Source organism: Zonotrichia leucophrys, chromosome 2 (genome assembly GCF_028769735.1).
Source record: "Zonotrichia leucophrys gambelii isolate GWCS_2022_RI chromosome 2, RI_Zleu_2.0, whole genome shotgun sequence".
NCBI lineage: Eukaryota > Metazoa > Chordata > Aves > Passeriformes > Passerellidae > Zonotrichia > Zonotrichia leucophrys.
In genome coordinates this window covers 51,065,241-51,089,995 of record NC_088171.1, presented here as the reverse complement: position 1 = coordinate 51,089,995, position 24,755 = coordinate 51,065,241, and the positions used below count along the sequence as shown (strand labels likewise).

Below are 24,755 nucleotides of genomic sequence, written 5' to 3'. Positions count from 1 at the left end.
GCCACTCCTGTGTGTTTGTTCAAACAATAAACTCAAACACATCAGTCCAAAAATAATTGTTATATATAGCAGCTTTCATCTGTTCTAGAAAGCCTTAACCTGGTTAACAACTAGGGAGAGGTCTTCAGAAGGTAGTAGAAAAGGTTAAAAACAAACCCTTAGGAGATAAATAATATTTCATAGCTGGACTTTTATAAAAGTTTATTCTTCCTTTTTTCAACTCATTTAACTGGCTTAAGATAGATGCAAATGTTCTTATTTACACCAGCTGAAGATCTAAGTCTCAGTTTTCTGACTAAAATATTGTGCAACAGATTGTCATTTTTATCTAGCCTGATTAGTTCATTTTATGAATTTCTGGGTTTATCATCTACCTCTACCTCTGTGTAAGATTGTCACAGCACACTCTAATTTGCAGCTTTTGGATTATATGCAGCCTATGGGCCATTTACACTCACTTTATCCTGATGTTCCCAACTCCCTCCCTGCCCTGCTCCAGAGAAGATAGACAACACCTGAGTAAGTGCTGCCAAATACACCATTTCCTCCAGCTTCAACTCCACACAGAGCTGGTTTCCTGTGGTCATGATACAATTGGTAGGAACTGACAGAATGGATTCCAGAGCTGTGAAATTCCCTCTTGTTAACTCCTGCTGTAGATTCATCCTCCCCTGCTTTGCTTCAGCAGAAGTGGCAACAGTTGGAGTTGGACATAAGTAATTTTCCAGCCATCAAGACACCGTAGAGCCTAGCTTATGCATAACGTACAGGTACAGAAAATTGTCTACGACAAATGCAGAAAAATGGCTTATCCAGCTCCTGCAATTGCTAAAGTGAAACCATCATGATTTAATTCTAAGGAACTAATTCATGAAGTGTCCTGAAAATTAAGAACCGTAGAAAAGAAAGGAGACATTAGTCTCTACATTTTTGTGCGCAAAATAAAAACTGCATAAATCCAAGAGGATAATTTAATCCATATGAGTTAACTGTTTCTCAATTAAATTCTCCATTAATCATTCTAATGCAAACAATTTAGAACCTTAGAGATCTGCAGACAACACCAAAAAAACTGTTTGACAGCCTTTACTGGGAATATGGCATAAAGGGACTTTTTAAAATCAAATGTAACTGCATATTTTAAAATTTATTTTTCCTTTGTAAATCACAGTCTTTAAAAGTGCCAAGCATTTCTTTTTGATCTCTTGACAGACTAAGTTTGATAATGTCCACCAAAGAAACATGAGGGCTTTGTATTGATGTAAGTGACAAAGAAAAGATAGGTACTTCTTTTTTCAGGTTTATTTAGTTCTGCCATTGTTGATTATGTGCATGTGTGCACAATTAGCTTAGAAGTCAGCAGCAAATTAAACTAGTTTGGGAATTATTGTGAATCTAAGTTAATTTTACAGTCTCTTCCATCTGCCCTTTGTGTTGCCTTGCGTAGGAGTTCCAAATCCTATTGCTGAAAATCTCAAGGTCAATTTAAGCACTTGTTACCTTGTAAGAAATGAGAAAAAATCTTACAGGCAGATCAGCTGGGTTTACTTTCATTTGGTATACTGTGAGAAACATGGACTCTCTATGGAATAGTTAATTTTAACCTAATATTGGTACAGTAGGACTCTGCAATAGCACTGTGTCCTTAATTGTGTTATCTTATTTTCAGTATGCCTTTACCATGATGAGTGCAATACCTCCTATTGCATTAAAGAGCAACATCACTGCAAACAGATATAGATGTTTAGAATGTTTTTGTGATTTGGTTACCAGTTTACAGATTGTCTTTTAAATAAACAAACAGACCTTCAGTGGTTCAAGATACCAGCTGAAAGCATTTATTGCTCCTAAAAATTATTTTCCTTACATGTTAATTTATAGATGTAATTTTTCATGGTCTTTTCGAGCAGTCAGGTAATCCTGAAGAGTAAAAAACTTCCAAATTTTCATAATGTTTTCATAGTCTTTTTGTGGGTGTGAATAAAGATAGATGGTGACATAACAACATGCTCAAAAGAACAGCAGCCTGCATTTTGAGGGACCTTTGCAAAAAATGGTGATAAAAAATACAGATCTGAAGGGTATGTTTGGAGGCGTTAAAAAGGGCAACTAGTGGGAAAATACTGGAAATCTACTCAAAACAAACTGATAGTGGTTAGTTCTGAGGCAGAGAAAAGGACAAAAAAGCAGAACAGAAGCAATTTGGCAGAGAAATGAGAGGTGAGGTGTGAGCATGAGGAAGATTAGATAGGGATTTGATGATGAGAAGGAAAAGATTGAATTTTATATTAAGCATAATTCATCCTGGGTTATTTTCCTTTGCAAAAAGCCTTTAACATTTTGTTCTGCTCAAAAGAAATTCTCATGGTGTCATTGTCATTGTAGCATTTGAGTTCTTTTCACTACAGCTGCAGGCAGTACATATTAAATATTTTGTGGAGTGTGTGTGTTCCTTTTGACCTCTCAGGTGGAGGAGCAGTTACACAAGTGAATGTTTTGTTTTGGTGATTTCTTGGCTTGATTGTTTTAAATGTGTATATAAAGAGCATTGGTTTAGGTTGTATCTAAACACAAGCTGTATTATGCACTTATGTGTGAAAGGGAAGCAGGAAGGGAAAAGACAGGGAAATTAAGGGAATTAAGGGAAGTTCTGTGTTTTACAGGAGAGAATTTTGAGATTTTTGATGGTTCTTCAGTACTGAGGGACTTTATTTAACAGTCTGCAAGTGGCTATGTGAACATTTGCCTTTCTGCAAAATAGAACTCTTTATCTTCTTACTCAAATGATCTCTACACCTAAAAATTGGACTCAAATACACTTTGGGCACAATATGTCTAGGCAAGCTAGTTAATGTTTTAAATAACCCTGTCCTGAGGGATATGGTCCTCTAAAAAGACTGAGGCAGTGACCTATTGACTTACAGAGGATAAATGGCACATTTACAGCATTAAGAAAACATAATGACATAATGAGCAAAAAGAGATTTAAATCAATGCTTTCTGTTTCTTATGGAATATGAAAATATCCAGATTAGAAAGGTGTCTGGAGAGATCTCAGCTCCTGCCTTCAGGCAGACCCAAGCATATGTAAGTGATTTCTGATGTATGTTGAGCTGCTTTCAAAAATACTTTCTACCGCTAATGAACCTCATTGCATCTTTGCCCTTCCCCTGTAGACATTTCTAACAGTTTGTAACTTTCCTGTTTTCAAGAACTTTTGTGCAATCAGCCATTGCTCATTTCTGCTGAATAGGCTGTGAGCACTTCTACATGGGTCTGATATCACTCTTCTTCTTACACTAACATTATGAGATACCTTTTCTTTGTCTTCTTTTTTTTCTTGCTGTCAATAGTATGTTAGGCTCATTAGGGTTCACATGTGGAATAAATCAAAGATAAAACCACAAAAAACCTCCAAATAAACAAAAGCAAAACAAAAACTAAAACAAACAAACTCAACAAACCACTCCAAACAAAACCAAACAAACAAAACCAACCAGCTGAAATGACCCTGAACAAATTTTTGTAAAGCTCATTATTCTGTATTATGAGGTGACAGAGTTAACCTGATGTAATTTAACAAATAGAGAAATCCAGATCACCGGACATCTATTAATCTGCCTTTAGTAGTTTTATTATGTTTTTGAGGAAAACAAGGAGTTATCCTGAAGTAAAAGCAAGGTAGAGTAGAATGCAGTGGATGTTTATCAACAGTGGATTGTTCAGGATTAATATCATCTCCTTCTCTGGTAAAGCACAGTACTTTTTGTCTCAGACAGGAGAAAAGTAATAGATCTACTTTACCAGATGTCTATAAAATATTTGATATATTGTAATGATGGAAATTATTAGCTAAACCAGGAAAGATGGAGTTTGAGAGAGGAATTGCAAAGTAAGTTGTGAACTGTCAAATGGAATTGCCTTTCAATTTATATTGATGAGCTAATGGCTGGCTGGGAGATGAGAGCTGCTCAGAGATCAGTGCCAGAGAAAATCCTATTTAATGCTTCAACCTTGGCTCAAAATTAGAAATATCTTGATGAAACATGCTGATGATCCAGATTCAGCCCAGAAAAATAACCTGAATGATTTGAATGACACAATGGAATTTACAGCACACAGTAATGCTGTTAAAAGCAGTAGCAAGATTTTCTGTATGTAATGGAAGTCATTGGCTGGAATGATGAAAAGAAGTAGGATGGGAATTTAGTGAAGGTTTTTATCATGTTGAGTAATCTCAGGATGATTTTAAGCCACTATTCTTTAATAGTCAGCAAAATGCTACATATTAAGTAAAATAATTTCTGTAAAGAAATCCAAAAGTTCTGATCAACTCTGAAATCACAAAACACTGGTAAGATCTCCTCTAGAACACTCAACAGAATGCAAGTGCAAAGAGGAGCAGAGCTACAAGGAAGAACTGTGGAAAATATATTTTCCAACAGGAGGCTTCATCTCACAAAACTACAGACTAAAAGAAGTTATCATTGCTCCCTGCAAAGTATTGAGATGTAAATCAGAAAGAAAAACAAACACTGATAAACAAATAAACAAATCAAAGTTTCCAAATAAAATACCAAATCAAACAGCATCTGTAAACTCTCTATGGATAAATTTTGGGGTGGAAATTAAAAGACAGTGTATCATATTTGAAGGGATGAAGCTCTAGACTTGCCTTTCAGAAGGAGCCGTAGAGCAAGAAAGTTCTCAAAATGGAGTCTGCAACATTTTGTAAGTTCTTGAAATATGGGTATCCACAATGGGAGGAGACACAATTTGGTAACAAGGAATTTACTTGCAGTTCTGTTTTGTGATGGTTTGTAACTTCAGAGCCTGGTTTAGGAGGGAAGTGCTGTTTTGAAGGTTTGTTTTGTTTTATGGGTTTTTTTATGTTATGAAGCCTTACTCCTAAAGGAGAAGAAAGAACTGAGTTGCTTAGAAACATGGTTTTTTAATAAAAATAATCTGTAAATCATGCATGCATTGAATTTTTTCAAGGTTTTAAGTGTATAAATTTTGAGTGTCTACTAAATGATGAGCATAAGGTAGATAAACGTAATGATTGTATCTGCTCAAAATACAAATTTCATGGCAAGATGTTTGTATGTTGAAAGTTGTAGATTGGTCTCATTCTATAGAAAGAAATGTGTTTGAAAAATAATGGTGTTTGCAGTGATAAATGTTATTCTTCATGATATTGTTTACTGAATTCAAACAGGTTTTTTTGGTTTTTTTGTAATTTCCATGTTCTGGATATCTAGCATTTCCTGTAAACTATATTATAGTAAGTAGGATTTGTCCAAAATGTGGACAGATAAGCACCAGATTATGTTACAGAAGTTTGCTAATGGACTGAATAGAAAATAAATCTTATCATCCTATCTGATAAAATAAACTAACAGAAAAGAAGGTGAAGGGAGAATGTCAGGAAATGATCCTATGGTCTGTTTTAAATTTCAGTGTGGGCAAATATAAAATATTGTTTACTCTATTTTTCTAAATGCATCATCTTTAGAACAGCAAAAATCAGATCAAAAAAGAAATTTTGCAAATGCAGATAGAACCATCTACTGGAAGCCATTACACTAATCCAACCATCATACTGGAAGCATAAAATTAACATCACGGAGTTTGCTGAATATCTCTATTTTTATGACTTAATATGCTCCATTAAATGATACAGATAAATATCTAGTTTTCATCTTTTTGAAGATTAAGTCATTTGCCTCAGTTATATAGTCAGTAATGCAGTCTCTTTGCTAGTTATGTTGCAATAAAAGTAAGTTATACTGCACTAAAATGTGAAACTGGTTGCGAGCATTACATATGAGAGTTCATATAAATATCTGGTAAAATTCACAAAGAAAAATGTTTGGTTTGGTCATTGGAAAATTACTTTTCAAGTCATGGATTTTCAAATGTAAATGAAGAAGAAAATACATAAAAAGAAGTTTTGAAAAGCTGGGAAAAATACAAAACCATAAACAGATTTAGGAACTTTTGCAGTTATTTACACCCTTGAATAAAAGTTACTTTTATAGGATTATTTTTGAAATGTCATTGCTCTTTGCTTTCCCTACTCTTGTACCCAGGAGCTATGGATTCATGTAAATTGTTAATTGTTTGTCTGTTTAGAAATGTGCTATTATAGGCTCTTGTTTTTCTTCTGCGGTGTTGAGAACACAACTGGATAGAGCAGTAATCAGCTCTATCTATTCATTTAGCCTGCCACACTTACAAAACTAAATTAATTCATTTAAACCATGCTGAAGACATAATTTATTGAACTGTGATAATTGCCTCAGGTATTTTCACTGCATTTTACCGTGAAAAGAAGATTTTTAAATAGTTTGTTTCTTGCTTTAGAAGAGCATTTCTTTCAGCACTATTTTTAACCAGGCCAGTATTTTCTGATCTTTTTGGAAAAGAATGGGTAGCCTGGAGTTCTAAAGGCTGATATAGGACATAAGAAATCTATATTCTGTATATTTTGAGGCACAAAACAAAAAATCATTTCTAAAAGAGAGTACACAATATTCAATTCTCAAATGCATATTGAAACAGAAATTATTCCTGGTTGTTGAGCCCTGAATGCCAATGTTCTTAACTGAAAATTGAGGAAATAAGAGACTGTAAGCTTATTGAGGAATGACCCAGATCCTTTCCGTTTCAATAAGTTTCTACATAGGAAAGCAAAGCTTTCCTTGGGTGTTATGAGAGTATCATTGACTGTCACAGGAATACGATAAACTTTAGATTTATCTTAGAGATAAGAACACTTATTCTTTAATGCATTACTGAAAAGATCTTTTTCATCTAATAGGGTGTCTCTTAGTTTTAGTTTTTAATTTCATTATAAAAAAATATAGATTTGGCCAAAAAAACATGAAAGGAAAACTCCTTTGTTTCTTGATCAAAAAGGCAGAGCCCATACTGAGTCTGATTGTAACTAATTTAATAAGGAGAAAAGCATTCTTTGAAATGATATTTCAAAGCCCTTTCAAGGAATAAAAGTTTAATAGTTTCAGAGGTGAAAGTAAATGGTAATTCCCATTTTTAACTATATTTGATAGAAAAGAACCTGGCCAAACTCAAATCTCTGAAATCACATTTAGATAATATTCCAAACAATAAATATATGTTTAGCTACAACTTTGGGGTTTGCTGTTCCACTTTTTCATTCCTTACACTGTCCAGCAACAGAGTAGCTGAAGGGAGGAAAAGCAGGCATGTGGGAGAAAGATGAACAAATCTTGCCACAAACCCCTGTGACAAGAAAAAATTACACAACTATCATAACAAAGCCTATAGTTATTTTTAATAATGCAGCTTTACTAATTTCCTTCCATCCTAGCCAGCAGACAACCTGTCTCCCTTAAATCCCATTGCTGGCAACAGAAAGATGAAGAGCAAGCCAGTGGCATTTTGTTTTTAACGTCCAGTCAGCTGTGGGACTGGGCTCCTTGAGGCGTGACACCACCTGCACAGCAGGAGGAGGTGTGACATGTGATGTTCTTTTTGTTTGGAAGGCTGAGTACAAGTCATATGTTACTTAGAACCCCGATTCATGATGATGAATCTATTCCACCTTTAGCATGCTTTTTTTACTGTCAGTACAAAGGCTTCAGCAAAGCCTTCAGGAATCTTTTATGCAGTTGTGTGTTCAGATATAAATTCTGTTAATACACCTAAAATAGCAAGGATTAATTATTAGACAAGGACACAATACACTGCTTGTGCAGCTCGATGTCACTATAGGACACGAAATAACAAGACACACACACACTGCTCTCAAGGCAAAAAAGGGGAAGTTTATTTTCTGACTCCAACATTTATAGATTTCCAAAAGTGACAGTGGATTGGAGGATGAAAGTGGTACCTCTCCAATGACACTGGACAAACCAACAGTCCATCAAATTTCTCCTCCTCCATAAAAATGCAAAACAATAAGTTATTTACAGAAAGTGTGTGAGAAAGTTCATTACAAGAATTTAAACATCAGAAGGCTTAGAAAATCTTAAAAAATCAGGGCGACAGCTCAAAATTTTGCTTTGTGTAAATCTTGATGCTCATTTTGGTTTCTCTTTCTGTCTTTGCATCTCGTCCTGACAGGTGTGTGCCCAATCACTGTGAACACGATGGTAAATGCACCCAGACGTGGGACAGCTTCAAGTGCACTTGCGATGGAACTAATTACAGTGGTGCCACGTGTCATAACTGTAAGCTACCCTGCAGTTTCAAAGTTTCAATGGAGTAGGAAAGTCTCTCATGTCTTTTGGTTGAGATTTTAAAAAATCATTCTTCCTGTCTTGTTGTTAAAGATCCTCAAGCTTCTTTTGAAAGAAAAACGTTGGCTTAATCACCTTCATGCATTCCCTGCATCTTGATGTGTTTACAGAGCACTCTACTGTGCCATGCCACCCACAAAAGCAGTTCAACGGCAGCTGGATGTACAGAGCAAACACATTCTTAGCAGTTGTATATGAGATACAGCTTCTAATGGAAACTGAATCTGCCCTGAGCTGTTGGGGAGAGCTGCTGACTGCTGCTTGAGATGCTGGTTTAAGTTGCTAATCACAAAGGGTGTTTACACACTGATTATCAGCCAGCTTAAAATCTAATTATTTGCTCTGTGGTTATGAGTTTCTGAAATAAGAATATTTCCTATAAGCTCCACATGGCCTACACTATAAAAGCACAGAAAGAAGAAAGGTGCTGTTGCCGTTTTATAGGTCGTGAACAATGCATGCTGAGCCAGTGGCATGCATCATCTGTTCCTCCCCTCTTTTGCTAAAAAAGAGGGATTTTGATCTGCAAAAATACCTAGGTAACAGAGAAAATATATCCAGTTCCTTACTTTTGTTCACTTCTTCCTTTTGCCAACAATCTCCTAATATTGAGACAAGAGTAAAATTGCTTCTAAATAGGCAATCAGTTGAAATTGAAGCCAGGATTTATAGAGATACAAGTTTATATCACTTTTCTGTTTACCTTAAATACAGCTATGTATAATTTTACAAAAATAATTGCAGAATGTTTTTCAGTTTTAACCGAAAAGTCCAAACCAATGTCACCATCACAGTTTTCTGGATCAAAACAAAAACCTAACTTATAGTTAAAGACTACATAAGAGGGGAGGGCGATATATTTTATGTAATAACTATTAATACATTGAGTGGCAAAGTTCTCTGTGATCTGACTATCAATACTCTAAAACTGTAAGAGTTAAATAGCAAATTAATTTTGATTAGAGAAATATTTAAGGTGCCAATACCTGTAGGAGAGATTGCATGGCAGCCCTTTTTCCACCAAGAGGGAATGTGCACAGTGATGGCATGGTTGCATAGAATTTTAGGAAAGACAATACAGAATTTTTGTTTCTGTGCTCCTTTGTGGTGTGCAGACCAGCTTTTAAGACATAGCTGAACATAGTTAAGCTTTCTTCTCAAGTTCCAAAGAGAAGAAGCAAGGACAAAAGGATGCCATCAATTTTCTGAAATCACATTTATTACAAAGGGAAGAAATTATAATCCAAAGGGATGTGACTTTTTTTAATAAGATTTTCACCTGCCTTTTATGGATAAAACAGTGCAATAGGGCAAATAAAAGGCATTGCTGAACCAGAGTATCAAAAGAGGGAATTGGAGTATATTGTCCTGTCTTTATGGAATGGATAAAGTGGATGGGATTACATACACTCTCCAGGTCATTTGGAGATACATTGTTCAAGAACTTTTACTTTCGTAGTTCAGGCAAAGTATCTGACTTAGTGGTGTAAGCTTTAGTTTTGTTACATTTTTTGTTTTAAGAACATAATTTTTGTTTTTTCCGTGCGCTGCTATACTTTAGAAGTCTTTCTTACAAAACAAGGTTGAGCAGAAAGTTATTCACTTGACAGATATCCTGTCAGGATGTGTGAAGTCCTATGCCTTTCTAGAGCATTGAAGTTAATGGCACAAAAATGAGCAAAAATAAAAAATTCCAGCATCAAGATACAGACTGAGGCAACCTTAACTCTTCCTTTATTGAGCAGGCAGTAGCTGTCAGTTTTTACAGGAGCTTGTTTTTACAGCTGCAAATAATGAGGGGATTTGTTGGAACTTGCCAGAGGTTGCAGCCACTCTGTCCTGAGGTCTGGGACCTCAGCTCTGCTGTGCTGATGCTGACCCTACTGTCCTTTCCTACTTGTGCAGTGTGTGTGTGTTTGTATATTCAGACACACTTAGTGTGCTGCCTTTTGCTTTTGAATTCTAAAGTTTGTGACAGTAGCAGGATGAAAGATATGCTGGGGAAGGGAGGAAGTTGGAATGATAACTGTTGTGTGGTATAAAAATAGCTGTAAGTGATTTTAAACAGCATTGCAGATCTCATGAAAAATATGTGATTCTGTGGAGCTGGAAAGTGTTTAAGTGCAGATAGCACTTGTTCAGTACCATTTTACTTAAAGATAATATTGTTTTACAAAGCAAACTGTATTATATGCCACAGTAAAATATGTTTTTCTTTTCTCAGTGGATGCTTTTGTGGGGCATATAACAGCATTTCTCAAAGAGGTTGGACACATGACTATGTTAGTGGGGATTGTAACTGTATTTGGTGATTTTTAATGAGTTTGAGTTATGCTAAGCGAAAAGGAAAAAGATAATTCTGTGTTGCTGAAGAGCTTTTTGCAGTGAATTGATTTTGCTTTGGTCAGGTAATTCAACACTTTCCTGAGCTCTTGACCTGAAACAAGGCAAAGCTTTGCAGCCTTGACTGGATTTCAGATTGCAGTTTTAGGTTCCTTTGAAGTTGAAACTCAAAGAAAAATTCGAGGGATGAACTCCTTGAAGTGAAACAGAGAAAAAGGTTTGCATGAAAACCTTATGAATCAAAATGACTTTGTTTCACACAGGTCTGGCCACAAAATATCATATGATAGTGAAAACAACAGTTAGTCTAGAAATATGGAGAAATATATATTCTGGGAATGAGACATAGTGGGGACTATAGACCAGAAATAAATAGCTAGAGGAAGAAAAGTTCCAAATAAATAAATCTGAAATAAAAACTTTAGTTCTCCAACTGTGTAAATCAATTACACTTGTTTTCTATTTTAATATTATGAAATAATTTCCATTTGAAATATGACACTGTTACAGGAAGGTTCCTCACCTCTCAGAGAAACACCAGAATCTCCAAGCTCTGTGTCGATTATCTTGTTATTTCTCAGCAGCTTAAGCTGCCATTCAGAGGAAGTGATAATTTGTTTCATCCATCTACAACTGCATCCCTTGAGCCCAATGGCAAATTAACCAAAAGTACTGGAAAGTTGTACTTCTCACTGCACATTAAATACCCTAGGAATCTACCAGATTTCTTTCAGCTAAGGGATATTCATGCCCAACAAAATGCTGTGGCCTGGCAAATATCAGACTAGAGCACTGATTTTACCATTAGGCAAGACTGAAAGATAAATGAATGTATTTATTCAAAAACAATGATTTACAGTGATGCAATATTTACGAAATTATTTAAAAATTAATTGAATTATAATTATCTGCAAGTATCATCCTTGCTAACTTTATTGTATTATCTATATTTTAAGCCCTGACTAATTAACTTTTACAACCTACCAAAGGCTGGCCCACTCATGCAGAGTTCTTAGAGCAATACTTTTCTAGAGTTTATTAGTAAATGGTTCCTCAAACCTTTGCAATCAGAAGCTCATTTTCCTGATTACTTCTCATCTCCACAACTTTGCACCTGTTTATTCATCTGGTTTTATGTTCTAATATTCTTCCTGCTGTTTACAGCTTCTTTAAAACAGAATGGTATCATTTTAAAAATTGTCTATTGGGATAACTAATGATCATTCAAGCTTCTTTTCTGAGATTTTTTGTAATATAGGTCAAAGCAAGTTTTCTCTAGAATATGCATTTCAGATAAACATGAGAAAGTACTTACATTACCATCGTGGTAAAGTCTGTATCTGCCTTCCACTTCTTGCATAAAATTCATTTGATTTAGGAAAAAGCCAGGAGCACCTTATTTGATTATATTTGCCTTCTCCTAATGATTTTCATTAACAAAAATGTTCACTTTGCACTTAAAAGATTAATCTTAATGCTCATAGAATCATAGAATTGTTTGGGTTGGAAGAGACTATAAAGACCCTGTAGTTCCAGCCCCTGTACCAAGGACAAGGCCACTTTTCGCTAGAACAAGTATTCAGAGCCCCTTCCAGGCTGGTCCTGAGCACCTCCAGGGATGGGACATCCACAGCTTCTCTGGGAAATCTGTTCCAGTACCTCACAACCTTCACAGTAAAGAATTTCTTCCTAGTATCCAGTCTAAGCCTGCCCTCTTTCAGTTTAAAACCATTCTCTCTTTTCTTAATAGTACATGCTTTTGTAAGAAGTCCCTCTCCAGCTCCCTTGAAGGCTCCTTTGGGGACTGGAAGTTGCTATAAAATCTCTTGAGAGCATTATTTTATGAAAGACACGTTCTTCCTGATCAAATTTTTTTTCTTTAATTTCACCTTCAAACATAGTCCTTGCTCTTGCAGCTGTACAGATTCCTTTAGAAATGAATCCAGACAGGAAAAGGTTTTCTTAAAAACCTTCAGTTAGTCCATAGGAGGGACTGGCATCCAGATCACATCTGCTGACTGTTACTTCTGTGAGACAGTAGGAGAAACACAAACTTACCTGCTCCTGCCCCTAGAACAGGCACTAATTGCATCAGAGTATACAGAGAATGCAACTCTGCTGAGAAAGAACATATGGGATTTTTACATTTTTAGATTGGTGGTTTGGTGTAAGTTTTTCCAAAAAGAATATTGGAAACAGTGTGGTGATTCTTAGTATCCATATGAGGGAACTTGACCTCTGAATTCTCTGTCTTCTTGTTGGGACTAAATGCTATCCATATTTTGGAACCTGATTCAATGTTAATGATGAATAAAACTTCTCTTGAAATGATAAGTACATTAAATGTCACTGGAATGATATTTTTCCAAGCAAGAGTGACTACCTCCCTAAAAGAAAATAATGCTTCAATAATAATTTTAATATTTCCTAGAAACATACTTTGAGTAAGAATGAGTAAGAAACGTTGTAAAAGCTGTGATAATTCTCATTGCTGGCTATTGCCAAAAGTAAGAGTCATCAGCACAAATTTAATCTGCATAGGCTCTGATCTTCCAAGCAAGACCTCCATCAGATAGTTAGTAATGTCTGGTTTTCCTGTATTTCTGTAAACAGGAAAGCAACCAGAACACTGAGCTATATACATTCAGAGTCTAGATAGGAAAGAAGGTCACGGCAGGGGTGTTCTCCTGTCAGCAATTTGGGAAATAGTGAAAAAATAAATACATAATTTGGCAAAACAATGCTCTGAAATTTACTTCAGGGGAAAGAAAAACAATGAACTCCATAATTTTTCTAGTCATCTCAAACAAGAAGAGCATCGGTTTCCATTTCACTGAAGGCTTGAGGAATTATGAGAATAACATTGTTATCTTTGTGACAGCAAACTGATTTACTAGAGAAAGCAGATACTTTGCACTTTTTTAAGCATATTAAAGCATTATTTTATCAGGAAAAATTCAATAAATGCCTCCATGATCAGCAACTGTGATACATAAGATATTCCTGTGAAAGGATGTTCTAATCCAAAGACAGGAAGAATGTTGCTTTTTAATACACTTGAAACAGAAGATACAACCTAATCAGAAATGTCCTATATTTTGAAAAGGCTTGGCATAAAACCATCTCTTATTCAGTTGTCCTGTGGGCATTTATGTGCAGGGCTGTTATGAACTGTCACCTTGACATTTCAGAATCGTTGTCAGTGAAGCTTGATGTTTAAGTCAATTAGTTTAGCAGCATTTTGCATAAACAAATCATGGATTCCAGAATTGGCCCTTCTGCAGAAAGTGGAGCAGTGATACATTCTGCTGATATTTGTGGACATGCGATTGTCTGCTTTCAGTGAGATTTAGCACAAGACCAGCACCCATATGGCTGAACAGATCACACAAGCCCAAATGATTTCCCAGTAGCAAATGAAGAATTTCCATTAGTAAACCTGTAGAAAGCATTGAGCAGAACAAAAACATACAAAACATACAAACATATGAAACAGCAACAGAACATTCTGGGTTGAGTTTCTGCAGTGGAAAGCTGACGTTTAAGGCATGCAGTGGGACTCCACAATGCTGATTAGACTTGTTCATGGCAGATAGGTTGCTTGAATTATGTGAAAGGAAGAAGGAAAAATAATCCTGGGAAGCCAAACTGCTTACTTTTAGAAACATGAAAGAGGAGCTTTCAGTAGGGCAAAATCTGAGTTGCTCCCATTGCCCCCCCCCCATGTCTTGGGCATAATTTGCCTCATTTGGACTGAGGAAGGACAGCACCTCTGAGATGCACTAATGGGAATGTGGAGCTTTGTAGGGAGGTGAACTGTGAATTTACTCTGAGGAAAGTGAGGTTGGAGAAATTATAAGAATTATTTTGACAAGGCTGCTTGGTTTTAGGAGACTGGGGCTTGAGGAAGTATCTCTGGAATTAACACTGGGCACAGTGTTAATGAGAAAAGGATTATCAGCTCTTCTAGCACTGATATGTACTAGAAGCTGTAAGAATAAGATGCTGTTCCTCACCCTATCACTTCATCCTCTTATGAGCTGTTGTTTTGGTGTCCCTGATGAAGCCTAGGGTTTTTTTAATTGCTCCTTTGAGTCCCTGATTTGAGACTTACTTGAGACCAGAGTCTAAGTAAAGTGGTTTTCAGGAGGTGAATAATTTCACATTCAAACTCAGTAGTATGGATGCGTGAGTAATGCTGGTCTTGGAGAATTGGGGATAAAAAAATAAGCTAAAATTTCTGAAATCTCTAGAAAGAGTCTTTTGTTTTCTTCTGCTCTCATCCTGAGAAAGCACTTTCAACTAATGGCTGTTCTCTGCCAGTTATGTTGCTACCACTTTATTTTCTCCTCTTCTTGCACACTCTGTATCTGAAGTCATCAAATGTTCAAATTTCATACATGCCCTGGAAAACCTTATTTCTCAGATGTTTATTTCCTTTGAGAATAGAGATTCTCAAAGCCTGTTTATAAGGACTTTTGTTTACAGTGGTTTATTAAAAGGATCGTATAATCAACATGCCATCTTTCTAAGGAGGCTAATCTTTTTTTCCATAACGTTTTTCAAAGAAATTGCCATAGAAATTTATAATTGTCCTTGTGAATTCATATTTTTTTATTACGTGTTTTCAAAGGATTTACCATAATGCATGTCTTTTCAAATGTAGAAGACTCTATTAAATTACCTCTTTTTATTAAAATCTAGTTTTAAAACAAGACTGAAGTTGTTGGTTTCATCTTCTTTAGTAATTTTTTACATGTAACATATAAGCCCAAAATTGTTGCATCATTTCACCTATTCCTGCAAAACTGAAAAAGACAAGCTTTTTACTCTGGTAATTTTTTGTTTGTTTGTTTGTTTGTTTGTTTCAAGACATTGAAGCTTTCTTGTTTTGAACTCCAATATTTGTTTAAAACTCAGATTGTTCTTAGTGTCAGCGTTATAAACTATAGTTTTTCTCCTACTAATTTATTATCAGCTGAGCTGAGAGTTGCTCTGCACCAGGTGTTTATGAAATGTAGAATGTGTAATAAATTGGTAGCAACTTGCATTTTTATTGTAAGTAAATGAATGTGGTCTGTGTTCAGGCCAGAAAGGGCTGCAGTTCCAATATGTGCAATAGCACCAGGAGTATTTGGTGAAGTTAAAGTGGAGAAAATTAATATTAGGATGCAAAGCAGAATATGAATAATCAACCAGCAGTACTTATGCTGAAATTAAAAAATCAGCTGCAAATAGCTCTACTGGGTGAGGTTTGAGAGAGAATATAAGGGCTGAAATTGGACTTCAGGTTTCAGCTGTTTGTGTAGCTGAGCGTTTATATATGGCTCTGCATTAAAATAAAGTGTTACAAGTTTTGAAACTAATTTTTTACCAGGTGGAGTCAAATGGAAGAACAGTATGAAGTAGGGTCTAACTCAGAGCATTTTCTTAATTCATTTGTAGCTAACTCTTGTAAAACTACCTAAATAACATTCCTGAATTGCAGCTTGCTTTTGGGAAAACTTGGGTATTAGCTGAGTTTTTTGCAGGCGACTGTAACCGTTCTCTATTGTTGTTCACAATGCACAACCAAATATTGTTTCCAAGGGACAGTTAAAAGAGAACATGTAATTAACAATAGATAACTTTAAAGCAGCTCATTTATACCATAAAATCAAAGCCAGAATTAATTCATAGCCAGAAAAGAAGTCTGCAAATAAAGACTTCAAAATTAATTAGCTTTTTCTTAAACTTTTCCATTAAGACAATCTAACATATTGCATACTTCACTGTTAATGCTTTTTTGCAATTAAAGTTTTTTAAGGTGCTGATATTAAAATCCCCTTGACAGCTATTAGACAGAAAAAAAACATGTTTTGAAGTCATTCTAATCCTATTTTTTCAGATGTGAGAGAATGAAATTAATGCAAATATCAACTGTTAAATATGTACCATAGTCAAAGCAATGAGAATTTCTTCGCATATGCATGCAGACATATTTTTATCTGAAATTGTTCTTTTAAAAGTTTTTTAACAATTCAAAATAGAGGAACATAATGGGAACAATTAGGCTTGCTATTAAAAGACATTATGCACCAATGGATGAGCAGTGGATACGCATTATCCACAGTTTGTAGGATTTTTATGTACATCACCTAGTGCAGAAAAACTTGATAAATTCTATCTTTACAATGAATTTTCCAGTGTGTTGCAGACTGTATGATCAATCTCATAGGACTGTGGATTGAAGAAAAAAAATTGATTAAAAGGAGTGAAACTCCGAGATACTTCTTGTGCATCCTACACCATATTTTGTCTTAATAACAATGTATATAAGAGTAATAATATAAGAGTAGTATAACAAAGTTTATAAGAGTAATTGCTTCTGCAGTAAATAAACATAAATAATTATTATTGTCAATTCTCTTATGATATTCTATGTGAATGATATGTGTTCCAGATGGTGGGGGTTCTGATTGAGTTTGGTTCTTGTTTATGAACACTACCTTTCTTGATCATTATAATATTTCTTTCACTATTCTGCAGCATAAATTTATTGCACCTGTAAATGTCTTCCTTAGGAATCAAATGTCTACATTAACACTTTTCATTCAAGGGTAAGAGCTGTAATGCTTCTTTGTAATTTTAATCTGGAGGGGTTTTGAGTTTTATTCTTCTTCCCAGTGTGCTGTAATTTAAATGGGAGAGAAAGTTTTAGCACCAAAATCTGTTAGTATAAGTAGATGCTCGGTATCAATCTTGGTCCATAACTATCACTTTAAAATTCCACCTTAGGTGGGACAGCCAATAGTTCTCTTGGCTGGACAAGTCTCTTAGTAGGAGTAATGACAGGTTACTGGAATTCTGTAGAGGGATAGAATGTAAGAAACTATAGTGCACAAGGTAATCTCACCCCTGAGCAGTTGCAGCTGCACTAATTATCAAAGATTAGGAACAAGCCTGCCCTTAACAGGCCACAGCTGTGTCTAGTAAGGATGAGTGCTGTAAAAGAGTGGTTTAGCTGGGTGAGAAGGGGCTGGAGTTTGTTGGTTGTGCTGTGAAGAAGAAGGAGTCAGTGCTGGGAGGAGATACCCATGAGAAATCACCAAGAAGGTGCAAGAGCTTTGTAATAACATGGTAAGAGAATTCTTGAAATATTTTTCTGAAGCCAGAGGAATAATCTATGTTTACATAACTTTACAAAAACATGAAAGTCACCATTGTTTCATAAATGTACATATGGCCTGCTAATATTAGCAAAACTACTGAAATGTGTGGACTTGGTAGTTTCTCATTTTCTCAGTAGAAGCCTTTACTACTTACACATACTTAGCTGTATATCTCCCAGTATTCATTTTATTTTACTGGAAGCATAGTCTTTTTTTAACTTTCATCTTGCAAATTTTTAAGCTCATGTATCCCTATATAGCTTTTACACCAGCTCATTCTTCCTATCCCTATTCCCTAATGGCCTAACCACTTGTGTATAAAACTTTAAATTTACTTGTGTCTGTGGTTGCTGTATGCTTTCAGTATACTTTGAGGTTTGCAAGGATCTAATAGATGTTCTAAAGCAGAGAGGAAAACACAATGTGTTGTTTGCAACTACTTTTATTTTTTCTTTTCATTTTTTACTTCAGAGCACTATAAATATCACTGCATTTCTCTGATTCATGCTTGGGCTAACTGAGCTATGTCTTTCTGAAATTCTTAACTACTCCTCTCCTTTCCAAGCCCTCTTCTGTCTCCCCCCTTTTAAGGTTTCTCAATTTCTTTGTGCCTTCCTATCAATGTCAACAGTTTGTTTTCCCCTTTCATAATTCTTTCTCTAATCATTGCTCTGATTATTTTCCTCCTCAGTCTGTCTTCACAGCCATGTACTCACACACGTGTGCACACAGGAGTGCCATGCCGAGGAAAGATTTGGAAAGGAATTTAACAAGAAAGCAGAATAGACTGTGCTAATCAGGTGCAGGATGCAGCCAGGCAAGCATACTTGCCACACTACTATTTATACTTACCCCTCTTTTTTCTCTGCACCTTTTTCCTTCTCCAAAATATGTAGCGCTCTGCTTTTTCCTGCCTTTAGTTCCATCCCTAAATACCCTATAAGCCTTGTGCAATCCTGAGCTACGTTTTCTATGCATCCCATGATCCATGGCAGAAACTCCCTTGGTCTGAAAGGTTTTGAGGGGTGGCTCATGGTGATCAGCTCCATGTTCACGCACTGCAGCTGAGGCTGTGCTGTGACAGCCCCAGACAGGATTTTTGTTACTTGTGTGCATCCTTGATTTGAGTCAGATGGGCTTGAATGGTTTGATGGCTCCTGTGGTGGGCCTGGGAGCAGCCTGGCAGGGTATTATTTGGCTTCTGGCCTGCCATTGTTTCTCTGAGCTCCTCTGTAGGTGTGCAGATGAGTGTTTTTTCTCAGAACCTGACACTTTCTCTATATTCTCATCCTCTCAGTAAACAGTCTAAATTAATACTCTAGTGCTGCAATTGAAACAGATACTGACAAATTAGAGTGTGTGCCAACCAGGGCAGCCCCCAAGGTACCCATCTAACATCTTACTAATCTCACAGCTCATCCATTATGTGAAAAAGATGTAAAAGTGATTTCTAGGAAGTAGCCAGGACACAGTCATTCCCATTTGAAAGCATTGAAGGGAAAGAATGAAAAAAAAGGGGATGTGGAGCAGATGTTTCTTCTGATATTTTTATGTCAGTTAAAAAGGTTGAATTCTGTTGGCAGTGCAAGTTGCTTAGTGATTAATGGAAATGACAAACATGATGCATTCCCTCTAAATTGGTGTCATGTTGATAGAAGACATTTTGATTGAGATAATGTAAATGCTGATGTGAGGATTTGTTCTCACAATGTTACAGTTCCTTTCTGTTCATTGAAATTGGTGCTCAGCTCCTCTGGGAAACCCACTATTTGGTTGGGTGTCTGTCAGTCTGTGTGCAGAGCAGTGGTTTTGTAAGCAAGCTACTGTTCTGTGGTTTAGTGTTTGGGTTTTTTTCAAACATAAGCTTTTAAATTGAGATTTTTAAGAAATTTTATTTAACCTGTTGTTGGTTTGTTTTGGATTTTTTCCCAATAACTTGTAGTTTCCCTCAAGTATAACTTGTATTCAGATACAACCAAGAAAGGTACCATAATTTCCTTCACAGGATTGTTGGTTATGAGAAGGTTGGATACAAAAACATCTGGGTATCTGGGGTGGGGAAAAGGAAGAAAAGGGGCAGGAAGTGGTGACAATTGTAACTGTTGAGGCTGGTAAAAATAAAACTGAATTACAGTCCTATAAGTTAACATGTGGGTAATGAATTTTGGGAACGCTAATATTAATGAACAAATGAAAACTGGCACCACAGTATCTTTCAAAGCTCGGTAATGAGAATAGCTCCATGCTCATCTGAGTATTATTTAACATTGATTAGTATGTTCAGGTCTGAAGAAAGACCAAATGCTCTGATATCCATGGCAGGAAAGAACCAGTATATACTTAGCGAAGGAGAATACTTTAGTTTATTCAGTGTCTTTGCTATTTGTAGCCATTTACAGATAGCTTGTGCTAAAATAAGGTTCCAGATAATCTGTATCTTTGACCTGACTTTACTGGAGTGATCACTCCTGCTTTGGACCTGATATAATTTGCTGAGGTTTCCACTTGTCTGTGTTCACTGTAGAAAGTTGCAAAGGATTTGTATTACACAGATGGGAAATTGTAAAGCCAAGGTTTGGCTCTTGTCTCTTCTGTCCATTACCCTGCCAATACAAAGTAAATGAGAACTGGAGTAGAACTCATGCTTTTTCTTTAAGAGTATGGATTTTTCAAAATTTCTTTTTATACCAACCTTGAAGCTTTTTGCATGGAAGAGAGGGATAGGAGGAAGAAGGGAACAAGATAGTATTGGCAGTGTTCCTGTTACCTCCCAGCTGGAGAGGACTCAATCGAGCTCCAGGCAGCTCTGAAGCTTTCTGTGGCGGTGCCCAGTGTAAATTCAACACAAGTATGGTGAATATCTGAGTTTCTCTGACATCCTTCCCTCTCAAATGCAGGGCTCTGGAATGAAGTACAGCTACACAAATGTGCGACACTATCCAGATTTAAAATGAAACTGTGCCGTTTCTATCCCAAGCAGTGTTTTGTTCAGTTCAAAAGCCATGCTTGTTTTTTATTTTTGGGTTGTGTTTTGTTATTTTGTTTGATTGGCTGGGTTTTTTGTGTTTGTGTATCCTTGGATGACTTCACTCACAAAAGTACCTTGTTAAAAATTGGTGTCTAATTATAATTTCTTGCAATGTCTGTAGGCTGACACGGTTACATCTTTGCTAATTGTCTAATCTATGGCTTGTAATTTAAAATCACTGCTAAATTTGTTTAAAAATCCATTTTGGTTCAGCCATTTGTATTTAAATTAATTTCTCTCTTCTTCCCCTCTCCCAGCCCAAAGCAAAGAACAAAGATGAGAGAGAAATAGAAGCACCTCTCATTTTGCCATTAATGGGTTGGCTTTTTCTGTATTTGTAGCAAATTCCTGGGTTGAGCTACTGTGTAGTACCTCAAATTGCAGTTTTTACCCCTATAGCAGTAATTTTCCCTATTATCTCAGTGGCAAATAATCTTGTGCTCTTTCTCACTCTGATGGCAAAGCCTCTATTTTGTTCTCTTTTTTACCATAATGGTAATTGTTGTGTTTATCACTGACATAATTGAGCCTAGAGTGAACTTGGCAAAAAATCTGCAAATTTCCACATATTTTAGTTTTTACTGGTTTTAATTTCATTTCTGTTTCTATGGGGTGTATTTGGATGTTGTGCTAATGGTGAGAACACTTTATATGTTCATTAGGTCACAGTTGAAGGGAGAGGGAGCATGTGAGGAAGATGCAGAAGCTTTTAGAGAGCTGAAGCTTAGATCAGTGACAGTGTGAAGAAGGTTTATGCTCAGTCACCAAGGAACTTTGCTTTTGGAAAGTTTTAGTGGCATGATAGCCAGTGCAGCCATGGACAGAAATGAACAGTAATCCAAATAAAAAGGACTGAAATTGCCTCTCTTGGTTTATCTTCCCTATTAAATAAAAAAATTGAAAACAAAAAAAAACCCCTATGCTGTCTATTTATATAATATTTTTTATTTCTATAGTTTATTTTTAGGATTCATGTGTATATAACACTATATGTACACTATTCTGTAAATATGCAAAATATAATAATGTTTTTCCTTTGGGAAGCTATTTTAGGGATTTTGAGTTGCAAAGCTACTCAGCATTGGGAAGGATTATGCTTAGGGGGATTAACCAATTGTATAAGCAATGGTTGAGGAAAACTGCCGACTTGTTTCATTTTTTTAATTCAGTTTTGTAGAAGTGATGGTTATTGATGGCTGATTTGCCTTGTAGTTCATTGCTTAAGATTCTATGAATTAAGAAAGCAACATTTAGGCTTGAATTAATAGAAGTATATATTATGGAACATGCAAATTAATCTGGTTGTGCTGGCCGTTTTCCATTTTTATATGCTAAGCTTCATGAAAAAAATGGGGAATCCAGAGAAGAGAGAAAATAATATAGAATGCAACCAGTGATCAATGTGAACAAACTTGGCCATTTTAATGTAGAGAAAATATTTATGTCTGCAAATAGACCAAAGATGGTTGCAAGGAGGAGTGCAGTAACTTATCCTCAAAATTCATTGTGAATAAAAAGAGAAATTATAAGTTTAAGTTGCAGCAGAACAGCCCCACAGTGTAGAGAGTTGAACAAATGCAGAAGGGATGGTGCAGGTCTAGGCTGCCTTGGTGTGTCATGGAATTTACATCATTTTAAACCAGACTGTATCAGGAATGATACATGGATGTAATTGAGATTTTTTTTTTGGGGGGGAGATGGATTCGATTATCTTTGATGTTCACCACAGCCATGTGATTTTGTAATACTAATTATGGCCACAAATTTATTCTGGTTTTTACCTCAGCATTTATTTCTTCAAATAGAGTTTCAGTAATTGAACTACGTTCTCCAGGAATAATCTTGTAGAATGATGGAGTATTTATTTAATGGGATGTTGAGGGTAATGGAATTCAAGTCTTGGGCTTTAGGTTAACTTTGTATGTGAGCTGTCATGAGTAAAATAGTTGTGTGGTATGGAAAAGACTCTTGCTAATGTCATGTGATGGTAGTGAAAGGATGAATCTTTGGGTTCTTAGAACTCATGTTCTCACCCTCACAAGCTGTGAGGGTAAGCCAAGGGCCCCTAAAATGATGGTAACCCAGAAAAAACAAATTCCAGTTTCACTGAGAAGGTATTTAAAGATGCCAGGAGTTATTTTTCTTTACTTCTGGGACTGCAGTAGCTCAGTTCAACTTCTGGCTGAAGAGGCGACCTAGCCATGGATGAAAAATAGTGCTTGATCTGAGTTTTACTGCAACTGAAAAATCAGTGGCTAAAGCAGGGGCCTTGTGATACACGTGTGATTTGGTGGACTTGTTCGTGATACTTTCTAATTTTCTTCAATTCTCTTATATCCAGTGAAAGTTACCAATTGCCTAATGGCACTTATTTGTGAAAATTGCTTTTTTTTTTTTTTTTTTTTCTGAGTGCTGTTGATCTATAGCAACTTTTCTTTAAGAACAGAGCAAATTACTTTTCTTGCAGATGCAACATGAGCACAAGTATTACACTCAGGGCTTTAGAGGTTTTAGTTTACTCAAATTTTCAGTTATGCATGAAGTAAGGAAAGGCAGGTTTTCTGTTTTCCACTGTCTTTAATAATGAGGTGATATTACAATGGCAAGGGCATGCCACATTTGGGCACTTTTTTAGTCCTTGTTTTTTACCTGGAAAGTCATTTGATTGTAACTGAATTAACTGTAACTGCATCTAGAGTAGTTGTATTTCATCAGAAATTTCTGGAGTTCCCTTAAGCATCACAGTAGATCTATTTCAGATGTCAAAATTCATCTTTTTATGTCCAGTTTGTGTACACACCATATTTAGGATGTGCATAAAGCTGCAGCTCATTGAGAAGTTGTTTCCTTCCTGCGCATGAACTTCACTGCAGTTGCTGGTGCATCCAGGTGTAGTTTCCAAGCGCTCCCAGACTGGGCACAGAAATTCAGTATTGCAGCCAGCTGGGTGTGCTGGCCTATTCCTACTGCTCTGGCCTGTCCAGGTGAGCATATTGTGAGCAGCCACAGCTGCTTCCTGCACGGTGAGGGTCAGCAGCCTTGAAGGTCTTACAGCTTTGTCCTGCTAGAGACATATATTTTGCTGAAAGTGCTGCTTCCTGTGCTTTTCCTCATCAAGGTAACCTAATTTTACAGTGGCATTCTAGCTTCAAGTACGTGATATTTAGTGTAGCTCATGGTGATCCACCTTCTGGTCATGCAGAATTTGCTCTCTCTAAGAGTCCATCATAAATTTAATGTGAGGAACTACTGTTGGGGTTGCAAGACAATTTTTTTGTCTAGTTAGGAATTTATCTTTGTTCTTCACTGCCATCTTTTATTTAGGGGAGGATGTTATTTTAGCAAATATTTTCAAGATACTTTTTAATCAAGAAAGGCTTTCTTGAAGGGTCTTTGCCAGTATGCAGAAAGCAAACCAGGTGTTTTATTTCCTTTTGCTTTTTACCTTAAGATTATTGTGTAATAAGTAAAAATGACAAGAAATGAATCCTAAAACAAAGGTCTTGGTTACCTTAGAACCTTCTCTGTGCAGGATCAGATTGTTTTAGGTATTTTTAATGTTTTGGAGCTCTTTTTCAGATGAGTGTGCATACACTTAGAATGATAAGTAGAAATGTATTCAAATAACTCAAATAATTTTAGATACATATGTAATTCTAGATCAGAAATGTGATGTTTTCTTCCTTAGCTTTCATTTCCTCCTTCTGTCACTGTTTGACTAATGAGTTTTTTTGGGTTTTTTTGATTGTCCTTGGGTTTGATGGTCCTTTTGATTTGTAATTAATTTTTTACTTCAGCTGAAGGGGTTGTGAGCATCTGTAAACTGGCAGCCTAAAAATGTGGAGAGGGCAAAGCCAGGAATGGTCAGCCGAAGTTTCGACCAGATTTTCTTTTCCAATAGCAAATGAACGAAGGCACCCCTAATATTTGAGAACCTGGTAAACA

The 24,755-nt window shown here is 36.1% G+C and overlaps 1 protein-coding gene across 1 annotated transcript in view; it reads left to right on the top strand.

Annotated features, from left to right (window-relative positions):
- The window catches only part of CNTNAP2 (contactin associated protein 2), a 1,031,263-nt gene that overhangs the window by 660,333 nt on the left and 346,175 nt on the right, over positions 1 to 24,755 (top strand). The window contains exon 11 of the mRNA XM_064704986.1: positions 8,113 to 8,219. Within this exon, the coding sequence (XP_064561056.1) occupies positions 8,113 to 8,219 (107 nt within the window). The remainder of the gene's footprint in view (positions 1 to 8,112; positions 8,220 to 24,755) is intronic.